Raw genomic sequence first — 27,323 nt, 5'->3', positions numbered from 1 at the left:
CCCTTAGAAGGTTGTGATTGATAGAATATCTTTTTAGTATTAGTCTTGATTTTATTGAGACTGTTAAAAGTATTTACGTAGGAACTAAGCTGTTGTAAACCAGCATCTCCAAATAAGAGGCCATCAGGCTTAAGACCCATTTCAGTGGGGGCGAAATCTGAAATTTTTGGATCAAGACATCTTAAAATTAGTCTCCTCCTTTGAGTGGATAAGGACGTATTGGAATCCCCAAGAAGGTAAACTAATCTTTGAATCCATTCCCTAGAGACGTATGTATCCAACATGGAATCAGAGGAAATTGCCTCCTCGAACAATTCAAAAAGCTTAGTGACAGGACCTAAAGTATCTAAGAGTTTATCCTGACATCACTTTAAGAATCTGTCAGGACCTCTTCTTAAATTCGTATTTCTCCAACATAGGTGTGTCCGGTCCACGGCGTCATCCTTACTTGTGGGATATTCTCTTCCCCAACAGGAAATGGCAAAGAGCCCAGCAAAGCTGGTCACATGATCCCTCCTAGGCTCCGCCTTCCCCAGTCATTCTCTTTGCCGTTGTACAGGCAACATCTCCACGGAGATGGCTTAGAGTTTTTTGGTGTTTAACTGTAGTTTTTATTATTCAATCAAGAGTTTGTTATTTTAAAATAGTGCTGGTATGTACTATTTACTCTGAAACAGAAAAGAGATGAAGATTTCTGTTTGTAAGAGGAAAATGATTTTAGCAACCGTTACTAAAATCGATGGCTGTTTCCACACAGGACTGTTGAGAGGAATTAACTTCAGTTGGGGGAAACAGTGAGCAGACTTTTGCTGCTTGAGGTATGACACATTTCTAACAAGACGATGTAATGCTGGAAGCTGTCATTTTCCCTATGGGATCCGGTAAGCCATTTTTATTACATAAAGAAAAAAAGGGCTTCACAAGGGCTTTTAAGACTGTAGACATTTTCTGGGCTAAAACGATTTATATATAAGCATATTTTATACTTCATAGCCTTGAGGAATTATTTTAATCTTGGGAATTATGTAAAATAACCGGCAGGCACTGTATTGGACACCTTATTCTCTAGGGGCTTTCCCTAATCATAGGCAGAGTCTCATTTTCGCGCCTCTATTGCGCACTTGTTTTTGGGAAGCATGACATGCAGATGCATGTGTGAGGAGCTCTGATACATAGAAAAGACTTTCTGAAGGCGTCATTTGGTATCGTATTCCCCTTTGGGCTTGGTTGGGTCTCAGCAAAGCAGATACCAGGGACTGTAAAGGGGTTAAATATAAAAACGGCTCCGGTTCCGTTATTTTAAGGGTTAAAGCTTCCAAATTTGGTGTGCAATACTTTTAAGGCTTTAAGACACTGTGGTGAAATTTTGGTGAATTTTGAACAATTCCTTCATACTTTTTCACATTTGCAGTAATAAAGTGTGTTCAGTTTAAAATTTAAAGTGACAGTAACGGTTTTATTTTAAAACGTTTTTTGTACTTTGTTATCAAGTTTATGCCTGTTTAACATGTCTGAACTACCAGATAGACTGTGTTCTGTATGTGGGGAAGCCAAGGTTCCTTCTCATTTAAATAGATGTGATTTATGTGACACAAAATTTAGAGAAAATGATGCCCAAGATGATTCCTCAAGTGAGGGGAGTAAGCATGGTACTGCATCATCCCCTCCTTCGTCTACACCAGTCTTGCCCACACAGGAGGCCCCTAGTACATCTAGTGCGCCAATACTCCTTACTATGCAACAATTAACGGCTGTAATGGATAATTCTATCAAAAACATTTTAGCCAAAATGCCCACTTATCAGCGAAAGCGCGACTGCTCTGTTTTAGAAAATACTGAAGAGCATGAGGACGCTGATGATATTGGTTCTGAAGTGCCCCTACACCAGTCTGAGGGGGCCAGGGAGGTTTTGTCTGAGGGAGAAATTTCAGATTCAGGGAAAATTTCTCAACAAGCTGAACCTGATGTGATTACATTTAAATTTAAATTGGAACATCTCCGCGCTCTGCTTAAGGAGGTGTTATCTACTCTGGATGATTGTGAGAATTTGGTCATTCCAGAGAAATTATGTAAAATGGACAAGTTCCTAGAGGTCCCGGGGCCCCCCGAAGCTTTTCCTATACCCAAGCGGGTGGCGGACATTGTAAATAAAGAATGGGAAAGGCCCGGTATACCTTTCGTCCCTCCCCCCATATTTAAGAAATTGTTTCCTATGGTCGACCCCAGAAAGGACTTATGGCAGACAGTCCCCAAGGTCGAGGGGGCGGTTTCTACTCTAAACAAACGCACCACTATACCCATAGAAGATAGTTGTGCTTTCAAAGATCCTATGGATAAAAAATTAGAGGGTTTGCTTAAAAAGATGTTTGTTCAGCAAGGTTACCTTCTACAACCAATTTCATGCATTGTTCCTGTCACTACAGCAGCGTGTTTCTGGTTCGATGAACTAGAAAAGGCGCTCAATAAAGATTCTTCTTATGAGGAGATTATGGACAGAATTCATGCTCTCAAATTTGCTAATTCTTTGACCCTAGACGCCACTTTGCAATTGGCTAGGTTAGCGGCGAAAAATTCTGGTTTTGCTATTGTGGCGCGCAGAGCGCTTTGGCTAAAATCTTGGTCAGCGGATGCGTCTTCCAAGAACAAATTGCTTAACATTCCTTTCAAGGGGAAAACGCTGTTTGGCCCTGACTTGAAAGAGATTATTTCCGATATCACTGGGGGCAAGGGCCACGCCCTTCCTCAGGATAGGTCTTTCAAGGCCAAAAATAAACCTAATTTTCGTCCCTTTCGCAGAAACGGACCAGCCCCAAGTGCTACGTCCTCTAAGCAAGAGGGTAATACTTCTCAAGCCAAGCCAGCCTGGAGGCCAATGCAAGGCTGGAACAAAGGTAAGCAGGCCAAGAAACCTGCCACTGCTACCAAGACAGCATGAGATGTTGGCCCCCGATCCGGGACCGGATCTGGTGGGGGGCAGACTCTCTCTCTTCGCTCAGGCTTGGGCAAGAGATGTTCTGGATCCTTGGGCGCTAGAAATAGTCTCCCAAGGTTATCTTCTGGAATTCAAGGGGCTTCCCCCAAGGGGGAGGTTCCACAGGTCTCAATTGTCTTCAGACCACATAAAAAGACAGGCATTCTTACATTGTGTAGAAGACCTGTTAAAAATGGGAGTGATTCATCCTGTTCCATTAGGAGAACTAGGGATGGGGTTCTACTCCAATCTGTTCGTAGTTCCCATAAAAGAGGGAACATTCAGACCAATCTTAGATCTCAAGATCCTAAACAAGTTTCTCAAGGTTCCATCGTTCAAAATGGAAACCATTCGAACAATTCTTCCTTCCATCCAGGAGGGCCAATTCATGACCACGGTGGATTTAAAGGATGCGTATCTACATATTCCTATCCACAAGGAACATCATCGGTTCCTAAGGTTCGCATTTCTGGACAAGCATTACCAGTTTGTGGCACTCCCGTTCGGATTAGCCACTGCTCCAAGAATTTTCACAAAGGTACTAGGGTCCCTTCTAGCGGTGCTAAGACCAAGGGGCATTGCAGTAGTACCTTACTTGGACGACATACTGATTCAAGCGTCGTCCCTTCCACAAGCAAAGGCTCACATGGACATTGTCCTGGCCTTTCTCAGATCTCACGGGTGGAAAGTGAACGTAGAAAAAAGTTCTCTATCTCCGTCAACAAGGGTTCCCTTCTTGGGAACAATAATAGACTCCTTAGAAATGAGGATTTTTCTGACAGAGGCCAGAAAATCAAAACTTCTAAACTCTTGTCAAATACTTCATTCTGTTCCTCTTCCTTCCATAGCGCAGTGCATGGAAGTAATAGGTTTGATGGTAGCGGCAATGGACATAGTCCCTTTTGCGCGAATTCATCTAAGACCATTACAACTGTGCATGCTCAGTCAGTGGAATGGGGACTATACAGACTTGTCTCCGACGATACAAGTAGATCAGAGGACCAGAGATTCACTCAGTTGGTGGCTGTCCCTGGACAACCTGTCACAGGGGATGAGCTTCCGCAGACCAGAGTGGGTCATTGTCACGACCGACGCCAGTCTGGTGGGCTGGGGCGCGGTCTGGGGACCCCTGAAAGCGCAGGGTCTTTGGTCTCGGGAAGAATCTATTCTCCCGATAAATATTCTGGAACTGAGAGCGATATTCAATGCTCTCAAGGCTTGGCCTCAGCTAGCAAAGACCAAGTTCATACGGTTTCAATCAGACAACATGACGACTGTTGCGTACATCAACCATCAGGGGGGAACAAGGAGTTCCCTGGCGATGGAAGAAGTGACCAAAATCATTCAATGGGCGGAGACTCACTCCTGCCACTTGTCTGCAATCCACATTCCAGGAGTGGAAAACTGGGAGGCGGATTTTCTGAGTCGTCAGACATTTCATCCGGGGGAGTGGGAACTAACAGAGTTAATTCCAGACTGAAATTGAATCATCTGCTGTTTAAAAGGCTCCAGGGAGCTATTAATCAAATCTCCAACAGATTTCTCAGAATACTGAGATGTATTATCATCAGACATCCTAAATAAATAATCAATTTACTAATTAATTAAAGTTATAAATATTATTGAAAAATTCCCTATAAAACTAAAGTTTTTTAATGTAGTAAAAAAAACATAATTTATGCTTACCTGATAAATTTATTTCTCTTGTAGTGTATCCAGTCCACGGATCATCCATTACTTGTGGGATATTCTCCTTCCCAACAGGAAGTTGCAAGAGGATCACCCACAGCAGAGCTGCTATATAGCTCCTCCCCTCACTGCCATATCCAGTCATTCGACCGAAACAAGCCGAGAAAGGAGAAACCATAGGGTGCAGTGGTGACTGTAGTTTAATTAAAATTTAGACCTGCCTGAAAAAGACAGGGCGGGCCGTGGACTGGATACACTACAAGAGAAATAAATTTATCAGGTAAGCATAAATTATGTTTTCTCTTGTTAAGTGTATCCAGTCCACGGATCATCCATTACTTGTGGGATACCAATACCAAAGCTAAAGTACACGGATGATGGGAGGGACAAGGCAGGAACTTAAACGGAAGGAACCACTGCCTGTAGAACCTTTCTCCCAAAAACAGCCTCCGAAGAAGCAAAAGTATCAAATTTGTAAAATTTGGAAAAAGTATGAAGGGAAGACCAAGTTGCAGCCTTGCAAATCTGTTCAACAGAGGCCTCATTTTTAAAGGCCCAGGTGGAAGCCACACTCTAGTAGAATGAGCTGTAATCCTTTCAGGAGGCTGCTGTCCAGCAGTCTCATAGGCTAAACGGATTATACTCCGAAGCCAAAAAGAAAGAGAGGTTGCCGAGGCCTTCTGACCTCTCCTCTGTCCAGAGTATACAACAAACAGGTTAGATGTTTGGCGAAAATCTTTAGTAGCCTGTAAGTAAAACTTCAAGGCACGGACTACGTCTAGATTATGCAAAAGACGTTCCTTCTTTGAAGAAGGATTAGGACATAATGATGGAACAACAATCTATTGATTGATATTCTTGTTAGAAACCACCTTAGGTAAAAACCCAGGTTTTGTACGCAGAACAACTTTATCTGAATGAAAGATCAGATAAGGAGAATCACAATGTAAGGCAGATAACTCCGAGACTCTTCGAGCCGAGGAAATAGCCATCAGAAAAAGAACTTTCCATGACAGAAGTTTGATATCAATAGAATGAAGGGGTTCAAACGGAACCCCTAGAAGAACTTTAAGAACCAAGTTTAAGCTCCATGGAGGAGCAACAGGTTTAAACACAGGCTTAATTCTAACTAAAGCATGACAAAATGCCTGAACGTCTGGAACTTCTGCCAGACGCTTGTGTAAAAGAATAGACAGAGCAGAAATATGTCCCTTTAAAGAACTAGCTGAAAATCCTTTGTCCAAATCCTCTTGGAGGAAGGACAATATCCTAGGAATCCTAACCCTACTCCATGAGTAATTCTTGGATTCACACCAATGAAGATATTTACGCCATATCTTGTGGAAAATTTTCCTGGTGACAGGCTTTCGTGCCTGTATTAAGGTATCAATTACTGACTCGGAGAAGCCACGCTTTGATAGGATCAAGCGTTCAATCTCCATGCAGTCAGTCTCAGAGAAAGTAGATTCGGATGATTGAAAGGACCTTGTATTAGAAGGTCTTGTCTCAGAGGCAGAGTCCATGGTGGAAAGGATGACATGTCCACTAGGTCTGCATACCAGGTCCTGCGTGGCCACGCAGGCGCTATCAATATCACCGATGCTCTTTCCTGTTTGATTTTGGCAATCAGAGGAGGGAGCAGAGGAAACGGTGGAAACACATAAGCCAGGTTGAAGAACCAAGGCGCTGCTAGAGCATCTATCAGTGCCGCTTCTGGGTCCCTGGACCTGGATCCGTAACAAGGAAGCTTGGCGTTCTGGCGAGACGCCATGAGATCCAATTCTGGTTTGCCCCAACGGAGAACCAATTGAGCAAACACCTCCGGATGGAGTTCCCATTCCCCCGGATGAAAAGTCTGACGACTTAGAAAATCCGCCTCCCAGCTCTCTACACCTGGGATATGGATCGCTGAAAGGTGGCAAGAGTGAGTCTCTGCCCAGCGAATTATCTTGGAGACTTCTGACATCGCTAGGGAACTCCTGGTTCCCCCTTGATGGTTGATGTAAGCCACAGTCGTGATGTTGTCCGACTGAAATCTGATGAACCTCAGTGTTGCTAGCTGAGGCCAAGCCAGAAGAGCATTGAATATTGCTCTTAACTCCAGAAAATTTAATGGGAGGAGTTTCTCCTCCTGAGTCCATGAACCCTGAGCCTTCAGGGAATTCCAGACTGCACCCCAACCTAGAAGGCTGGCATCTGTTGTTACAATTGTCCAATCTGGTCTGCGAAAGGTCATACCCTTGGACAGATGGGCCCGAGATAACCACCAGAGAAGAGAATCTCTGGTTTCCTGATCCAGATTTAGTAGAGGGGACAAATCTGTGTAATCCCCATTCCACTGACTGAGCATGCATAATTGCAGCGGTCTGAGATGCAGGCGCGTGAATGGCACTATGTCCATCGCCGCTACCATTAAGCCGATTACTTCCATGCACTGAGCCACCGTGGGGAGCGGAAAGGATGGATGGCCTCTTCCAGGGCCTCAAACCAGAATGCCGCCGCAGCAGTGACAGGCGCAATGCATGCAAGGGGCTGTAAAATAAAACCTTGTTGAATAAACATTTTCTTAAGGTAACCCTCCAATTTTTTATCCATTGGATCTGAAAAAGCACAACTGTCCTCAACCGGAATAGTGGTACGCTTTGCTAAAGTAGAAACTGCTCCCTCCACCTTAGGGACAGTCTGCCATAAGTCCCGTGTAGTGGCATCTATTGGAAACATTTTTCTAAATATAGGAGGTGGGGAAAAGGGCACACCGGGCCTATCCCACTCCTTACTAATAATTTCTGTAAGCCTTTTAGGTATTGGAAAAACATCAGTACTCACCGGCACTGCATAGTATTTATCCAACCTACACAATTTCTCTGGCACTGCAATTGTGTCACAGTCATTCAGAGCAGCTAATACCTCCCCAAGCAATACACGGAGGTTCTCAAACTTAAATTTAAAATTAGAAATCTCTGAATCAGGTCTCCCCGATTCAGAGACGTCACCCACAGACTGAAGCTCTCCGTCCTCAGGTTCTGCATATTGTGACGCAGTATCAGACACGGCTCTTACAGCATCTACGCGCTCTGTATCTCGTCTAACCCCAGAGCTATCGCGCTTCCCTCTCAATTCAGGCAATCTAGATAATACCTCTGACAGGGTATTATTCATGATTGCAGCCATGTCCTGCAAAGTAATCGCTATGGGCGTCCCTGATGTACTTGGTGCCATATTAGCGTGTGTCCCTTGAGCGGGAGGCGAAGGGTCCGACACGTGGGGAGAGTTAGTCGGCATAACTTCCCCCTCGACAGACCCCTCTGGTGACAATTCTTTTATAGATAAAGACTGATCTTTACTGTTTAAGGTGAAATCAATACATTTAGTACACATTCTCCTATGGGGCTCCACCGTGGCTTTTAAACATAATGAACAAGTATCCTCTGTTTCAGACATGTTTGTACAGACTAGCAATGAGGCTAGCAAGCTTGGAAAAAACTTTAAAGCAAGTTAACAAGCAATATAAAAAAACGTTACTGTGCCTTTAAGAGAAACAAATTTTGACAAAATTTGAAATAACAGTGAAAAAAGGCAGTTACACTAACAAAATTTTTACAGTGTATGTAACAAGTCAGCAGAGCATTGCACCCACTTTCAAATGGATGATTAACCCCTTAATAACAAAAACAGAATAATAAATGACAAAAACGTTTTTTAAACACAGTCACAACAACTGCCACAGTCTACTGTGATTGTTACCCTCCTCAAACACGACTTTGAAGCCTTTTGAGCCCTTCAGAGATGTCCTGGATCATGCAGGAAGAAGCTGAATGTCTCTGTCAGTATTTTTAGCTGCACAGAAAAGCACTAAAATAGGCCCTTCCCACTCATATTGCAACAGTGGAAAGCCTCAGGAACTGTTTCTAGGCAAAAATCAAACCAGCCATGTGGAAAAAAACTAGGCCCCAATAAGTTTTTTCATAATGATTAAACATGCCAGCAAACGTTTTATATTACACTTTTATAAGAGTATGTATCTCTATTAATAAGCCTGATACCAGTCGCTATCACTGCATTTAAGGCTTTACTTACATTAATCCGGTATCAGCAGTATTTTCTAGCAAATTCCATCCCTAGAAAAATATTAACTGCACATACCTTATTGCAGGAAAACCTGCACGCCATTCCCTCTCTGAAGTTACCTCACTCCTCAGAATATGTGAGAACAGCAATGGATCTTAGTTACTTCTGCTAAAATCATAGAAATCACAGGCAGATTCTTCTTCTAATGCTGCCTGAGATGAAACAGTACACTCCGGTACCATTTAAAAATAACAAACTTTTGATTGAAGTTAAAAAACTAACTATCATACACCACTCTCCTCTTAATACGTCCATCTTTGTTGAGAGTTGCAAGAGAATGACTGGGTATGGCAGTGAGGGGAGGAGCTAAATAGCAGCTCTGCTGTGGGTGATCCTCTTGCAACTTCCTGTTGGGAAGGAGAATATCCCACAAGTAATGGATGATCCGTGGACTGGATACACTTAACAAGAGAAATATATACGACCTACAACCTTAAATAAAATGATCAAATGTAAATATGTAATATGAATATAATGAGTAGAAACAGTAGGGAAACAAATGTTGCAAATGTTGCTAAAGTGTCTGTATGACTGATCCGGACGAAGTCTGAGGTAAACTGCAGAGCGGTGAGGGAAAAAACTTTGATTGACAGGTCTATGGGGGCGGGAGAAAAGCGTCACAAGATGGAGGCTAAGAAGAGAAAACAAGATGGCGGACGCAACCAGACATAGTTGCGTAGCAGGGAAAACATAATTTATGTAAGAACTTACCTGATAAATTCATTTCTTTCATATTAGCAAGAGTCCATGAGCTAGTGACGTATGGGATATATATTCCTACCAGGAGGGGCAAAGTTTCCCAAACCTCAAAATGCCTATAAATACACCCCTCACCACACCCACAATTCAGTTTAACGAATAGCCAAGAAGTGGGGTGATAAGAAAAAAGTGCGAAGCATAAATATAAGGAATTGGAATAATTGTGCTTTATACAAAAAAATCATAACCACCACAAAAAAAGGGTGGGCCTCATGGACTCTTGCTAATATGAAAGAAATGAATTTATCAGGTAAGTTCTTACATAAATTATGTTTTCTTTCATGTAATTAGCAAGAGTCCATGAGCTAGTGACGTATGGGATAATGACTACCCAAGATGTGGATCTTCCACGCAAGAGTCACTAGAGAGGGAGGGATAAAATAAAGACAGCCAATTCCGCTGAAAAAAATCCACACCCAAAATAAAGTTTAAATCTCATAAAGAAAAAAACTGAAAATATAAGCAGAAGATTCAAACTGAAACAGCTGCCTGAAGTACTTTTCTACCAAAGACAGCTTCAGAAGAAGAAAACACATCAAAATGGTAGAATTTAGTAAAAGTATGCAAAGAAGACCAAGTTGCTGCTTTGCAAATCTGATCAACCGAAGCTTCATTCCTAAACGCCCAGGAAGTAGAAACTGACCTAGTAGAATGAGCTGTAATCCTTTGAGGCGGAGTTCTACCTGACTCGACATAAGCATGATGAATTAAAGATTTCAACCAAGATGCCAAAGAAATGGCAGAGGCCTTCTGACCTTTCCTAGAACCGGAAAAGATAACAAATAGACTAGAAGTCTTTCGTAAATTCTTAGTAGCTTCAACATAATATTTCAAAGCTCTAACTACATCCAAAGAATGCAATGATTTCTCCTTAGAATTCTTAGGATTAGGACATAATGAAGGAACCACAATTTCTCTACTAATGTTGTTGGAATTCACAACCTTAGGTAAAAATTGAAAAGAAGTTCGCAACACCGCCATATCCTGGTGAAAAATCAGAAAAACATAATTTATGCTTACCTGATAAATTCCTTTCTTCTGTTGTGTGATCAGTCCACGGGTCATCATTACTTCTGGGATATAACTCCTCCCCAACAGGAAATGCAAGAGGATTCACCCAGCAGAGCTGCATATAGCTCCTCCCCTCTACGTCACTCCCAGTCATTCGACCAAGAATCAACGAGAAAGGAGAAACCAAGGGTGAAGTGGTGACTGGAGTATAATTTAAAAGATATTTACCTGCCTTAAAAAACAGGGCGGGCCGTGGACTGATCACACAACAGAAGAAAGGAATTTATCAGGTAAGCATAAATTATGTTTTCTTCTGTTATGTGTGATCAGTCCACGGGTCATCATTACTTCTGGGATACCAATACCAAAGCAAAAGTACACGGATGACGGGAGGGATAGGCAGGCTCATTATACAGAAGGAACCACTGCCTGAAGAACCTTTCTCCCAAAAATAGCCTCCGAAGAAGCAAAAGTGTCAAATTTGTAAAATTTGGAAAAAGTATGAAGCGAAGACCAAGTTGCAGCCTTGCAAATCTGTTCAACAGAGGCCTCATTCTTAAAGGCCCAAGTGGAAGCCACAGCTCTAGTAGAATGAGCTGTAATTCTTTCAGGAGGCTGCTGTCCAGCAGTCTCATAGGCTAAACGAATTATGCTACGAAGCCAGAAGGAGAGAGAGGTAGCCGAAGCCTTATGACCTCTCCTCTGACCAGAGTACACGACAAACAGGGAAGACGTTTGTCGAAAATCCTTAGTTGCCTGCAAGTAGAACTTGAGGGCACGAACTACATCCAGATTGTGTAGAAGACGTTCCTTCTTTGAAGAAGGATTCGGGCACAGGGAAGGCACCACGATCTATTGATTGATGTTCCTGTTAGTGACTACCTTAGGTAAGAACCCAGGTTTTGTACGCAGAACTACCTTATCTGAATGAAAAATCAAATAAGGAGAATCACAATGTAAAGCTGATAACTCAGAGACTCTCCGAGCCGAAGAAATAGCCATTAAAAATAACACTTTCCAAGATAACAACTTTATATCAATGGAATGAAGGGGTTCAAACGGAACTCCTTGTAGAACGTTAAGAACAAGGTTTAAACTCCATGGCGGAGCAACAGTTTTAAACACAGGCTTGATCCTAGCTAAAGCCTGACAAAAGGCCTGGACGTCTGGATTTTCTGACAGACGCCTGTGTAACAAGATGGACAGAGCTGAGATCTGTCCCTTTAATGAGCTAGCCGATAAACCCTTTTCTAAACCTTCTTGTAGAAAGGACAATATCCTAGGAATCCTAACCTTACTCCAGGAGTAACCTTTGGATTCGCACCAGTATAGGTATTTACGCCATATCTTGTGGTAAATCCTTCTGGTAACAGGCTTCCTAGCCTGTATCAGGGTATCAATAACCGACTCAGAAAAACCACGTTTTGATAAAATCAAGCGTTCAATTTCCAAGCAGTCAGCTTCAGAGAAGTTAGATTTTGATGTTTGAATGGACCCTGTATCAGAAGGTCCTGTCTTAGAGGTAGAGACCAAGGCGGACAGGATGACATGTCCACTAGATCTGCATACCAAGTCCTGCGTGGCCATGCAGGCGCTATTAGAATCACTGATGCTCTCTCCTGTTTGATTTTGGCAATCAATCGAGGAAGCAGCGGGAAGGGTGGAAACACATAAGCCATCCCGAAGTTCCAAGGTGCTGTCAAAGCATCTATCAGAACCGCTCCCGGATCCCTGGATCTGGACCCGTAGCGAGGAAGTTTGGCGTTCTGGCGAGACGCCATGAGATCTATCTCTGGTTTGCCCCAACGTCGAAGTATTTGGGCAAAGACCTCCGGATGAAGTTCCCACTCCCCCGGATGAAAAGTCTGGCGACTCAAGAAATCCGCCTCCCAGTTCTCCACTCCCGGGATGTGGATTGCTGACAGGTGGCAAGAGTGAGACTCTGCCCAGCGAATTATGTTTGATACTTCCATCATTGCTAGGGAGCTTCTTGTCCCTCCTTGATGGTTGATGTAAGCTACAGTCGTGATGTTGTCCGACTGAAACCTGATGAACCCCCGAGTTTTTAACTGGGGCCAAGCCAGAAGGGCATTGAGAACTGCTCTCAATTCCAGAATGTTTATTGGCAGGAGACTTTCCTCCTGATTCCATTGTCCCTGAGCCTTCAGAGAATTCCAGACAGCGCCCCAACCTAGTAGGCTGGCGTCTGTTGTTACAATTGTCCAGTCCGGCCTGCTGAATGGCATCCCCCTGGACAGATGTGGCCGAGAAAGCCACCATAGAAGAGAGTTTCTGGTCTCTTGATCCAGATTCAGAGTAGGGGACAAGTCTGAGTAATCCCCATTCCACTGACTCAGCATGCACAATTGCAGCGGTCTGAGATGTAGACGTGCAAAGGGTACTATGTCCATTGCTGCTACCATTAAGCCGATCACCTCCATGCATTGAGCTACTGACGGGAGTTGAATGGAATGAAGGACACGGCATGCATTTAGAAGCTTTGTTAATCTGTCTTCTGTCAGATAAATCTTCATTTCTACAGAATCTATAAGAGTCCCCAAGAATGGAACTCTTGTGAGAGGAAAGAGAGAACTTTTCTTTTCGTTCACTTTCCATCCATGCGACCTTAGAAATGCCAGAACTAACTCTGTATGAGACTTGGCAGTTTGAAAGCTTGAAGCTTGTATCAGAATGTCGTCTAGGTACGGAGCTACCGAAATTCCTCGCGGTCTTAGTACCGCCAGAAGGGCACCCAGAACCTTTGTGAAGATTCTTGGAGCCGTAGCCAATCCGAATGGAAGAGCTACAAACTGGTAATGCCTGTCTAAGAAGGCAAACCTTAGATACCGGTAATGATCTTTGTGAATCGGTATGTGAAGGTAAGCATCCTTTAAGTCCACTGTGGTCATGTACTGACCCTTTTGGATCATGGGTAAGATTGTCCGAATAGTTTCCATTTTGAACGATGGAACTCTTAGGAATTTGTTTAGGATCTTTAAATCCAAGATTGGCCTGAAAGTTCCCTCTTTTTTGGGAACCACAAACAGGTTTGAGTAAAACCCTTGTCCTTGTTCCGACCGCGGAACCGGATGGATCACTCCCATTAATAACAGATCTTGTACACAGCGTAGAAACGCTTCTTTCTTTATCTGGTTTGTTGACAACCTTGACAGATGAAATCTCCCTCTTGGGGGAGAGAATTTGAAGTCTAGGAGGTATCCCTGAGATATGATCTCTAGCGCCCAGGGATCCTGAATATCTCTTGCCCAAGCCTGGGCGAAGAGAGAGAGTCTGCCCCCCACTAGATCCGGTCCCGGATCGGGGGCCCTCGGTTCATGCTGTCTTTGGGGCAGCAGCAGGTTTCCTGGTCTGCTTGCCCTTGTTCCAGGACTGGTTAGGTTTCCAGCCTTGTCTGTAACGAGCAACAGCTCCTTCCTGTTTTGGTGCAGTGGAAGTTGGTGCTGCTCCTGCTTTGAAATTCCGAAAGGGACGAAAATTAGACTGTCTAGCCTTAGCCTTGGCTTTGTCTTGAGGCAGGGCGTGGCCCTTACCTCCTGTAATGTCAGCGATAATTTCTTTCAAACCGGGCCCAAATAAAGTTTGCCCCTTGAAAGGTATATTAAGTAATTTGGACTTAGAAGTTACATCAGCTGACCAGGATTTTAGCCACAGCGCCCTACGTGCCTGAATGGCGAATCCTGAGTTCTTAGCCGTAAGTTTGGTTAAATGTACTACGGCCTCCGAAATGAATGAATTAGCTAGTTTAAGGACTCTAAGCCTGTCCGTAATGTCGTCCAGCGTAGCTGAACTAAGGTTCTCTTCCAGACACTCAATCCAAAATGCTGCCGCAGCCGTAATCGGCGCGATGCATGCAAGGGGTTGCAATATAAAACCTTGTTGAACAAACATTTTCTTAAGGTAACCCTCTAATTTTTTATCCATTGGATCTGAAAAAGCACAGCTATCCTCCACCGGGATAGTGGTATGCTTAGCTAAAGTAGAAACTGCTCCCTCCACCTTAGGGACCGTTTGCCATAAGTCCCGTGTGGTGGCGTCTATTGGAAACATCTTTCTAAATATTGGAGGGGGTGAGAACGGCACACCGGGTCTATCCCACTCCTTAGTAACAATTTCAGTTAGTCTCTTAGGTATAGGAAAAACGTCAGTACTCGCCGGTACCGCAAAGTATTTATCCAACCTACACAATTTCTCTGGTATTGCAACAGTGTTACAATCATTAAGAGCCGCTAAAACCTCCCCTAGTAATACACGGAGGTTCTCCAATTTAAATTTAAAATTTGAAATATCTGAATCCAATCTGTTTGGATCAGAACCGTCACCCACAGAATGAAGCTCTCCGTCCTCATGCTCTGCAAGCTGTGACGCAGTATCAGACATGGCCCTAGTATTATCAGCGCACTCTGTTCTCACCCCAGAGTGATCACGCTTGCCTCTTAGTTCTGGTAATTTAGCCAAAACTTCAGTCATAACAGTAGCCATATCTTGTAATGTTATCTGTAATGGCCGCCCAGATGTACTAGGCGCCACAATATCACGCACCTCCCAGGCGGGAGATGCAGGTACTGACACGTGAGGCGAGTTAGTCGGCATAACTCTCCCCTCGCTGTTTGGTGAAATTTGTTCAATTTGTACAGATTGGCTTTTATTTAAAGTAGCATCAATACAGTTAGTACATAAATTTCTATTGGGCTCCACCTTGGCATTGGAACAAATGACACAGGTATCTTCCTCTGAATCAGACATGTTTAACACACTAGCAATAAACTTGCAACTTGGTTACAATCTTATTTAACAAAAACGTACTGTGCCTCAAAGAAGCACTAAACGATTAAATGACAGTTGAAATAATGAACTGAAAAACAGTTATAGCATCAATCCTTAAAAACAACACAACTTTTAGCAAAGGTTTGTTCCCCTTAGTAAAGTAACAATAATTAAATTTGAAACATAAAAATTACAGAGCAACGTTTTTTAATCACAGTCAATATATAAGTCTCACAGCTCTGCTGAGAGAATCTACCTCCCTCCAAAGAAGTTTGAAGACCCCTGAGTTCTGTTAGAGATGAACCGGATCATGCAGGAAATACAAGAGTAACTGACTGGAAATTTTTGATGCGTAGCAAAGAGCGCCAAAAAACGGCCCCTCCCCCTCACACACAGCAGTGAGAGAGAAACGAAACTGTCACAATTTAAAACAAGCAACTGCCAAGTGGAAAAATAATGCCCAAACATTTATTCACTCAGTACCTCAGAAAATGCAAACGATTCTACATTCCAGCAAAAACGTTTAACATAATAAATACCTATTCAAAGGTTTAATGTACTTTTAACAGAGTAATTCCAGTGAAATACCATCCCCAGAATACTGAAGTGTAGAGTATACATACATGTCATTATAACGGTATGGCAGGATTTTCTCATCAATTCCATTCAGAAAATAAAAACTGCTACATACCTCAATGCAGATTCATCTGCCCGCTGTCCCCTGATCTGAAGCTTTTACCTCCCTCAGATGGCCGAGAAACAGCAATATGATCTTAACTACTCCGGTTAAAATCATAGTAAAAACTCTGGTAGATTCTTCTTCAAACTCTGCCAGAGAGGCAATAACACGCTCCGGTGCTATTGTAAAATAACAAACTTTTGATTGAAGTTATAAAAACTAAGTATAATCACCATAGTCCTCTCACACATCCTATCTAGTCATTGGGTGCAAGAGAATGACTGGGAGTGACGTAGAGGGGAGGAGCTATATGCAGCTCTGCTGGGTGAATCCTCTTGCATTTCCTGTTGGGGAGGAGTTATATCCCAGAAGTAATGATGACCCGTGGACTGATCACACATAACAGAAGAAAGGAGACTCACAAGAAAGAACAGATAATTCAGAAACTCTTCTGGCAGAAGAGATGGCCAAAAGGAACAAAACTTTCCAAGAAAGTAATTTAATGTCCAATGAATGCATAGGTTCAAACGGAGGAGCTTGAAGAGCCCCCAGAACCAAATTCAAACTCCAAGGAGGAGAAATTGACTTAATGACAGGTTTTATACGAACCAAAGCTTGTACAAAACAATGAATATCAGGAAGATTAGCAATCTTTCTGTGAAAAAGAACAGAAAGAGCAGAGATTTGTCCTTTCAAGGAACTTGCAGACAAACCTTTATCCAAACCATCCTGAAGAAACTGTAATATTCTCGGAATTCTAAAAGAATGCCAGGAAAAATGATGAGAAAGACACCAAGAAAACATAATTCATGTAAGAACTTACCTGATAAATTCATTTCTTTCATATTAGCAAGAGTCCATGAGCTAGTGACGTATGGGATATACATTCCTACCAGGAGGGGCAAAGTTTCCCAAACCTCAAAATGCCTATAAATACACCCCTCACCACACCCACAATTCAGTTTAACGAATAGCCAAGAAGTGGGGTGATAAAAAAGTGCGAAAGCATATAAAATAAGGAATTGGAATAATTGTGCTTTAGACAAAAATCATAACCACCCCAAAAAAAGGGCGGGCCTCATGGACTCTTGCTAATATGAAAGAAATGAATTTATCAGGTAAGTTCTTACATAAATTATGTTTTCTTTCATGTAATTAGCAAGAGTCCATGAGCTAGTGACGTATGGGATAATGATTACCCAAGATGTGGATCTTTCCACGCAAGAGTCACTAGAGAGGGAGGGATAAAATAAAGACAGCCAATTCCTGCTGAAAATAATCCACACCCAAAATAAAGTTTAATGAAAAACATAAGCAGAAGATTCAAACTGAAACCGCTGCCTGAAGTAGTTTTCTACCAAAAACTGCTTCAGAAGAAGAAAATATATCAAAATGGTAGAATTTAGTAAAAGTATGCAAAGAGGACCAAGTTGCTGCTTTGCAAATCTGATCAATCGAAGCTTCATTCCTAAACGCCCAGGAAGTAGAAACTGACCTAGTAGAATGAGCTGTAATCCTTTGAGGCGGAGATTTACCCGACTCAACATAGGCAAGATGAATTAAAGATTTCAACCAAGATGCCAAAGAAATGGCAGAAGCTTTCTGGCCTTTTCTAGAACCAGAAAAGATAACAAATAAACTAGAAGTCTTTCGGAAAGACTTAGTAGCTTCAACATAATATTTCAAAGCTCTAACAACATCCAAAGAATGCAATGATTTCTCCTTAGAATTCTTAGGATTAGGACATAATGAAGGAACCACAATTTCCCTACTAATGTTGTTAGAATTCACAACTTTAGGTAAAAATTCAAAAGAAGTTCGCAACACTGCCTTATCCTGATGATAAATCAGAAAAGGAGACTCACAAGAAAGAGCAGATAATTCAGAAACTCTTCTGGCAGAAGAGATTGCCAAAAGGAACAAAACTTTCCAAGAAAGTAATTTAAATGTCCAATGAATGCATAGGTTCAAACGGAGGAGCTTGAAGAGCCCCCAGAACCAAATTCAAACTCCAAGGAGGAGAAATTGACTTAATGACAGGTTTTATACGAACCAAAGCTTGTACAAAACAATGAATATCAGGAAGATTAGCAATCGTTCTGTGAAAAAGAACAGAAAGAGCAGAGATTTGTCCTTTCAAAGAACTTGCGGATAAACCTTTATCTAAACCATCCTGAAGAAACTGTAAAATTCTCGGAATTCTAAAAGAATGCCAAGAAAAATGATGAGAAAGACACCAAGAAATATAAGTCTTCCAGACTCTATAATATATCTCTCTGGATACAGATTTACGAGCCTGTAACATAGTATTAATCACAGAGTCAGAGAAACCTCTTTGACCAAGAATCAAGCGTTCAATCTCCATACCTTTAAATTTAAGGATTTGAGATCCTGATGGAAAAAAGGACCTTGCGACAGAAGGTCTGGTCGTAGCGGAAGAGTCCACGGATGGCAAGAGGCCATCCGGACAAGATCCGCATACCAAAACCTGTGAGGCCATGCCGGAGCTACCAGCAGAACAAACGAGCATTCCTTCAGAATCTTGGAGATTACTCTTGGAAGAAGAACTAGAGGCGGAAAGATATAAGCAGGATGATACTTCCAAGGAAGTGATAATGCATCCACTGCTTCCGCCTGAGGATCCCGGGATCTGGACAGATACCTGGGAAGTTTCTTGTTTAGATGAGACGCCATCAGATCTATTTCTGGAAGCTCCCACATTTGAACAATCTGAAGAAATACCTCTGGGTGAAGAGACCATTCGCCCGGATGCAACGTTTGGCGACTGAGATAATCCGCTTCCCAATTGTCTATACCTGGGATATGAACCGCAGAGATTAGACAGGAGCTGGATTCCGCCCAAACCAGAATTCGAGATACTTCTTTCATAGCCAGAGGACTGTGAGTCCCTCCTTGATGATTGATGTATGCCACAGCAGTGACATTGTCTGTCTGAAAACAAATGAACGATTCTCTCTTCAGAAGAGGCCAAGACTGAAGAGCTCTGAAAATTGCACGAAGTTCCAAAATATTGATCGGCAATCTCACCTCCTGAGATTCCCAAACTCATTGTGCCGTCAGAGATCCCCACACAGCTCCCCAACCTGTAAGACTTGCATCTGTTGAAATTACAGTCCAGGTCGGAAGCACAAAAGAAGCCCCCTGAATTAAACGATGGTGATCTGTCCACCACGTTAGAGAGTGTCGTACAATCGGTTTTAAAGATATTAATTGAGATATCTTTGTGTAATCCTTGCACCATTGATTCAGCATACAGAGCTGAAGAGGTCGCATGTGAAAACGAGCAAAGGGGATCGCGTCCGATGCAGCAGTCATAAGACCTAGAATTTCCATGCATAAGGCTACCGAAGGGAATGATTGTGACTGAAGGTTTCGACAAGCTGAAATCAATTTTAGACGTCTCTTGTCTGTTAAAGACAGAGTCATGGACACTGAATCTATCTGGAAACCCAGAAAGGTTACCCTTGTCTGAGGAATCAATGAACTTTTTGGTGAATTGATCCTCCAACCATGATCTTGAAGAAACAACACAAGTCGATTCGTATGAGATTCTGCTAAATGTAAAGACTGAGCAAGTACCAAGATATCGTCCAAATAAGGAAATACCACAATACCCTGTTCTCTGATTACAGACAGAAGGGCACCGAGAACCTTTGTAAAAATTCTTGGAGCTGTAGCTAGGCCAAACGGCAGAGCCACAAACTGGTAATGCTTGTCCAGAAAAGAGAATCTCAGGAACTGAGAATGATCTGGATGAATCGGAATATGCAGATATGCATCCTGTAAATCTATTGTGGACATAAAATGCCCTTGCTGAACAAAAGGCAAGATAGTCCTTACAGTTACCATTTTGAACGTTGGTATCCTTACATAACGATTCAATATTTTTAGATCCAGAACTGATCTGAAGGAATTCTCCTTCTTTGGTACAATGAAGAGATTTGAATAAAACCCCATCCCCTGTTTCAGAACTGGAACTGGCATAATTACTCCAGCCAACTCTAGATCTGAAACACAATTCAGAAATGCTTGAGCTTTCACTCGATTTACTGGGACACGGGAAAGAAAAAATCTCTTTGCAGGAGGTCTCATCTTGAAACCAATTCTGTACCCTTCTGAATCAATGTTCTGCATCCAAAGATTGTGAACAGAATTGATCCAAATTTCTTTGAAAAAACGTAACCTGCCCCCTACCAGCTGAGCTGGAATGAGGGCCGCACCTTCATGTGGACTTAGAAGCAGGGTTTGCCTTTCTAGAAGGCTTGGATTTATTCCAGACTGGAGATGGTTTCCAAACTGAAACTGCTCCTGAGGATGAAGGATCAGGCTTTTGTTCTTTGTTGAAACGAAAGGAACGAAAACGATTATTAGCCCTGTTTTTACCCTTAGATTTTTTATCCTGTGGTAAAAAAGTTCCTTTCCCACCAGTAACAGTTGAGATAATGGAATCCAACTGAGAACCAAATAATTTGTTACCCTGGAAAGAAATGGAAAGTAGAGTTGATTTAGAAGCCATATCAGCATTCCAAGTTTTAAGCCATAAAGCTCTTCTAGCTAAAATAGCTAGAGACATAAACCTGACATCAACTCTGATAATATCAAAAATGGCATCACAGATAAAATTATTAGCATGCTGAAGAAGAAGAATAATATTATGAGAATCATGATCTGTTACTTGTTGTGCTAAAGTCTCCAACCAAAAAGTTGAAGCTGCAGCAACATCAGCCAAAGATATAGCAGGTCTAAGAAGATTACCTGAACACAGATAAGCTTTTCTTAGAAAGGATTCAATTTTCCTATCTAAAGGATCTTTAAACGAAGTACCATCTGACGTAGGAATAGTAGTACGTTTAGCAAGGGTAGAAATAGCCCCATCGACTTTAGGGATTTTGTCCCAAAATTCTAATCTGTCAGACGGCACAGGATATAATTGCTTAAAACGTTTAGAAGGAGTAAATTAATTACCCAATTTATCCCATTCTCTGGAAATTACTTCAGAAATAGCATTAGGAACAGGAAAAACTTCTGGAATAACCACAGGAGATTTAAATACCTTATCTAAACGTTTAGAATTAGTATCAAGAGGACCAGAATCCTCTATTTCTAAAGCAATTAGTACTTCTTTAAGTAAAGAACGAATAAATTCCATTTTAAATAAATATGAAGATTTATCAGCATCAATCTCTGAGACAGAATCCTCTGAACCAGAAGAGTCATTAGAATCAGAATGATGATGTTCATTTAAAAATTCATCTGTAGAGAGAGAAGTTTTAAAAGATTTTTTATGTTTACTAGAAGGAGAAATAACAGACATAGCCTTCTTGATGGATTCAGAAACAAAATCTCTTATGTTATCAGGAACATTCTGCACCTTAGATGTTGAGGGAACTGCAACAGGCAATGGTACATTACTAAAGGAAATATTATCTGCTTTAACAAGTTTGTCATGACAATTAATACAAACAACAGCCGGAGGAATAGCTACCAAAAGTTTACAGCAGATACACTTAGCTTTGGTAGTTCCAGCACTAGACAGCGATTTTCCTGAAGTATCTTCTGACTCAGATGCAACGTGAGACATCTTGCAATATGTAAGAGAAAAAACAACATATAAAGCAAAATTGATCAAATTCCTTAAATGACAGTTTCAGGAATGGGAAAAAATGCCAATAAACAAGCTTCTAGTAACCAGAAGCAAAGAAAAAATGAGACTGAAATAATGTGGAGACAAAAGCGACGCCCATATTTTTTGGCGCCAAATAATACGCCCACATTGTTTGGCGCCTAAATGCTTTTTGGCGCCAAAAAATGACGCCACATCCGGAACGCCGACATTTTTGGCGCAAAAGGACGTCAAAAAATGATGCAACTTCCGGCAACACGTATGACGCCGGAAACAGAAAAGATTTTTTGCGCCAAAAAAGTCAGCGCCAAGAATGACGCAATAAAATGGAGCATTTTCAGCCCCCGCGAGCCTAACAGCCCACAGGGAAAAAAAGTCAAATTTTTAAGGTAAGAAAAAATGGTTGATTCAAATGCATTATCCCAAATATGAAACTGACTGTCTGAAAATAAGGAATGTTGAACATTCTGAGTCAAGGCAAATAAATGTTTGAATACATATATTTAGAACTTTATAAATAAAGTGCCCAACCATAGCTTAGAGTGTCACAGAAAATAAGATTTACTTACCCCAGGACACTCATCTACATGTTTGTAGAAAGCCAAACCAGTACTGAAACGAAAATCAGCAGAGGTAATGGTATATAAATAAGAGTATATCGTCGATCTGAAAAGGGAGGTAAGAGATGAATCTCTACGACCGATAACAGAGAACCTATGAAATAGACCCCGTAGAAGGAGATCACTGCATTCAAATAGGCAATACTCTCCTCACATCCCTCTGACATTCACTGCACGCTGAGAGGAAAACCGGGCTCCAACTTGCTGCGGAGCGCATATCAACGTAGAATCTAGCACAAACTTACTTCACCACCTCCATAGGAGGCAAAATTTGTAAAACTGAATTGTGGGTGTGGTGAGGGGTGTATTTATAGGCATTTTGAGGTTTGGGAAACTTTGCCCCTCCTGGTAGGAATGTATATCCCATACGTCACTAGCTCATGGACTCTTGCTAATTACATGAAAGAAATATAAGTCTTCCAGAGCACAAACTTACTTCACCACCTCCATAGGAGGCAAAGTTTGTAAAACTGATTTGTGGGTGTGGTGAGGGGTGTATTTATAGGCATTTTGAGGTTTGGGAAACTTTGCCCCTCCTGGTAGGAATGTATATCCCATACGTCACTAGCTCATGGACTCTTGCTAATTACATGAAAGAAAGGAACTTAAATATACCAATATACAAAAGTAACAAGTAATGCAAAAATTATGCACAGATAAAACCGGAAGGTAAGGAAATTAATGAAATGAGCAAAAACGGAAAATAAACATGATAGAAAAAACGGAAGCAAAGTAGATAGAAACTGAAAAGTAAATATTATGAAATAGTAAAATGAATAATAGTAAAATGAATAACAAAAACAAATGAAAATAAAATCAATAAAATAAAATAAAAATTATAAAACTATAAAACTATAGAGCAACATAAAGGGTAAATAAATAGAAAAGGACAATGGGAAAAAACTTATAAACAAACCTTAAAGGCAATAATAAAAGAAAAAATACTAAAATAAATATATATTTTATTATAGTGCAGCAATACAATATACTTATCTCTGTGAGCAGCAAAGAGAAAAGAGGAAGAATTGACAGTTACTGGTCATTTTATGAATTGTTGGACTCTTCTCATTGGTAATTTTTGTCCATTACATCTCAAACCTTGTTTTCATTGGTTTATATGTTTTATTCATTCTTGTCTTTATTGTTTGTTTAAATTTAATGTCCGTTAAAATGCCGTCTGCAGTAAAGTGAAAAGATATATAGCAAAATAGGAGTCTCTGTCCTTGTAATAAAATCTGAGATTAAAATCCTCCATGTCTTAAAAGTAAATCAATACAACATTTTTGCATAGGAAACTAGCACATCTAGGCAAGTTCCCTCTCTTGCTTTTCCCCAGTAAAACTCTGCATACATTATTGGCAATGCACAAAAGGATTCTGGGTAAGATATGCAAAATCTCAGATTCTTTGCTTCACATACTGTTTTAACACAGCGATCCCTTAATAGGATTATGGCAGCAATACAGTAACCACTGCTAGAAAGCCTGTTTAGTTCTTTTAGAACTCTAAAAACTTTTTCTATTTTTATTTCTCTCTTTTACCATGTTATCAGCCATAGAAAGATCCTCTAGGAGGCTATCCCATAATCAGAACATTTACTGGTTTGGTGCTCATATTGTCTGAAGAGTGCGCCCCTTTTTTGGTTGTGCATTGTCTTTAGAATTATTTGTAGAAATTATTTTTATTAGATAACAAAATAAACATTATAAATACTATACAATCTTAAATAAAGTCCCAAATTCTAAAGTGCATGATCCAAAGGAATCACCTTCTTTCCTATCAATCATACTCTTTTGGCTGTGGTTATGGAGTTGTAGGACAATTTAAAACCTTCATATAAGAGCACAGCTTAGAGGATTTCTCCATTTCGACAACGCTACTTTGGCAGAAAACATTATATTCACAGCATACTCTACTGCCATTTGAAAGATAACCAGAGCATTGTCCAGAAAGGGAATTCAAGTAGGGGGTCACATGAGGTTTAAATTAAAATGTCACACATAAATAACTAAAGCAAATGTATCTACAGTGATTGCAGCATTAATAGCCACAAGATTTCCCAAGTTCTCGCTGGAGACAGCAGACATCGTTATATAATATACAACCATCTAACTTACAGTAGTTTTACAAGGTAGATTTATATATGAATAGATAAAGGGTAGGTTATTGTTTTTCAAGAGCATTATAAAGTGATTGGTGCTTAAAAAGCTATTAAAAATCCTACATTATAGAAGGATAAAATGTTCCAGGCTTGTAATGTAACGAGTAAAAAACTAAAGGCCAAAATGTGTTCTTTAAATCACACACACAGCAAAAAAAATTAGAGGTTTTCAAACATATACATACATTTATACACACTATAGAAAGCTATTATTGCTCATTAGTATGTATATATACTGAAAACTTGCTGTTTTTACATACATTAATATTTACAGAAATGGTCCCACATGCATTACAAGAGGTCGTTGCTTAGTTTTATAAATGGATATGGGTGCTGAGTGTTGAGCCTAGACGACCAACATGGCAGCCATCTTATATTAAACAACTTTCTGATATATTTATATTAGCAACTATACCCCTTTATCTCAACAATGTGTATACATGTCAAGACATGCAGTGTTCTCCACAGAACATTTGACTTATATGTCCCATTAAAGAATGTTAAAAAAACTGTTACACATAAAAATTATCAAATTAAAGAGATACTAAACCCAATTTTTTTTTCTTTCAGGATTCAGATGGAGCATGTAATTTTAAGCAACTTTCTAATTTACTCCTCTAATCAATTTTTCTTCATTCTCTTGCTATCTTTAATTGAAAAAGCATGAATCTAAGCATAGGAGCCGGCCCATTTTTGGTTCAGAACCCTGGATAGTGCTTGCTGATTAGTGGCTACATTTAAGCCACAAATCAGCAAGTGCTACCCTGGTGCTGAACCAAAAATGGGCTGGCTATTAAGATTACAATCCTGCTTTTCAAATAAAGATACAAAGAGAACGAATAAATATTGATAATAGGAGTAAATTAGAAAGTTGCTTAAAATCGCATGCTCTATCTGAATCATGAACGGAAAAAATTGGGTTTAGTATCCCTTTAACGGTACATTTGTTTATGCAGGTTATTAGCAAATAAGTTCTGTATACTATATTACAATATTCATATACTATATTAGGAGTGAGTGGGACTTGCTCTGCAGTTAGTTTTTCCAGCTTTGTTAACAAATATGCCAATGGCAGGATCAGTACATTCAATAATTTATATAATGAATATTTTAAATATTTTACATTTTAATATTTTAAAGTTAGCAAAATCTTAAGTGACACAATAGTTTTTTTTTTGTTTGTTTGTTTACTACAGATACTGAATGTCTTTGAATTACTTTGTCTATCGATCCTGGATTAATTTATACTCTAACAACCACACAAACTATTTCTTTTAAATTTGTAAATGGTATTTTTCACATCAAACTTTAAAAAAAAATCTTTCAAGTGTAAATGATTCACTTACGGCAGTTGAAAGTCTAGATGCTAATGTCATTTCCAAGTTCCCCTTAAGACCAAGCAAAGCAGGCACCAGTATGAAAACTTCTGTAAGATTTTTGAATACATCCCAGTGCTGTTGAAAAAAAATATGAAATATATTTCAAATGGGAACAAAATTTTTACTTTACTTAAAGGGACACTGTAACCAAAATTTTTCTTTCGTGATTCAGATTGAGCATGACATTTTAAGCAATTTTCTAATTTACTCCTATTTTCAATTTTTCTTCGTTCTCTTGCTATCATTATTTGAAAAAGAAGGCATCTAAGCTTTTTTTTGGTTTCAGTACTCTGGACAGCACTTTTTTTTTATTGGTGGATGAATTTATCCACCAATCAGCAAGGACAACCCAGGTTGTTCACCAAAAATGGGCCGGCATCTAAACTTACATTCTTGCATTTCAAATAAAGATACTAAGGGGGAACTTCCGGGAGGCGGCCATGACAGGTCGCATGAATTACAGCTCCTATAACTTCTGCCACAAATCCATGCAAAACTCAATCACATTCATCTTATTATCTACACATTGTGAGCAGGATCTTAAAGTACAGCTAGCTCTACATGGATATACTATTTTTCTCAGATTTGAGGCAATATCTAGTGCTCCGGAACATTTCATAGGTTGCGGCCTACCATTTATACCCCCCGGCAGGATGCTAGCCAGCCCTGTCGTTAAGAAGCAGTGATAGCCCGCAAGGCACTGCATGTACTACCCTGATCAAGACACACGGTATATGGGAAAAAGTGCCATTACCCTCCTTACTACCTACTCGCTACAGACGTTTACCCACCATGGAGATTCCCTTAACCTTTTGGGAGGACCTGCGCTGTTTACTCGCTTCACACCATGCTGCTTTGGCAGATAATCTATATGCAGCGGGCAGCAGTAAAGGAATTAGCCCAACACAGTCACCCATATCGCTTGGACATTCTGACCTGGAGGGGGAGGGTGGTATTGCCCAGGGGCCCCGGCGTCCGCTCCTTGCCCTGCCAGTGTCAGAAGGAGACCGAGAGCTCGGATCTACAGATGGGATGGTGCGGCTTGGTTCAGAGACAGAGGAGGTGACCGCCGCTCAAGATATCAATAGTCAGCTTAAGGCCTGCATGGTTACCCGCGAGGAGCCCTGCTCTGTGGTGCCGCTGCACAAAGGGGATGAAGGACGCAGCATCTGCTTTAAGTCTGCGTACATCTGTGATGACCGCGGTTATTACCTTGAGTGTCCCCATGTCACGGTACCGACATCACGTTTACACACACAGGATCTAACGCAACCGCATCCAGCTATGTCAGAGACTCTCTTGATTCATCACGACACCCTGCCACAGTTGTTGTGGGATCCGGGGGGCTTGTTCACCCTCTATACCTGGTCCATTATGTAGGACATTGGCGATGGCACATATTGACTATGAGTACAAGCTCTACACGATGCACATATTTGCGCTTACTATTGTAAGGGAAAATGACTCCTTTATCTCTTCAGGGGGACTCCAGCAATAT

General features: G+C 41.0%; 1 protein-coding gene across 1 annotated transcript in view; it reads right to left on the bottom strand.

Moving 5' to 3' along the window:
* Window positions 1-27,323, bottom strand: part of SLC41A2 (solute carrier family 41 member 2) — a 577,519-nt gene that overhangs the window by 413,387 nt on the left and 136,809 nt on the right. Inside the window, exon 3 of the mRNA XM_053716958.1 lies at window positions 25,793-25,900. Within this exon, the coding sequence (XP_053572933.1) occupies window positions 25,793-25,900 (108 nt within the window). The remainder of the gene's footprint in view (window positions 1-25,792; window positions 25,901-27,323) is intronic.

The sequence above is a fragment of the Bombina bombina genome, chromosome 6, assembly GCF_027579735.1.
Source record: "Bombina bombina isolate aBomBom1 chromosome 6, aBomBom1.pri, whole genome shotgun sequence".
In the NCBI taxonomy this organism is placed as follows: Eukaryota; Metazoa; Chordata; class Amphibia; order Anura; family Bombinatoridae; genus Bombina; species Bombina bombina.
Note: the sequence above shows the minus strand (reverse complement) of the source record. Positions and strands in the feature narration are given on the sequence as shown.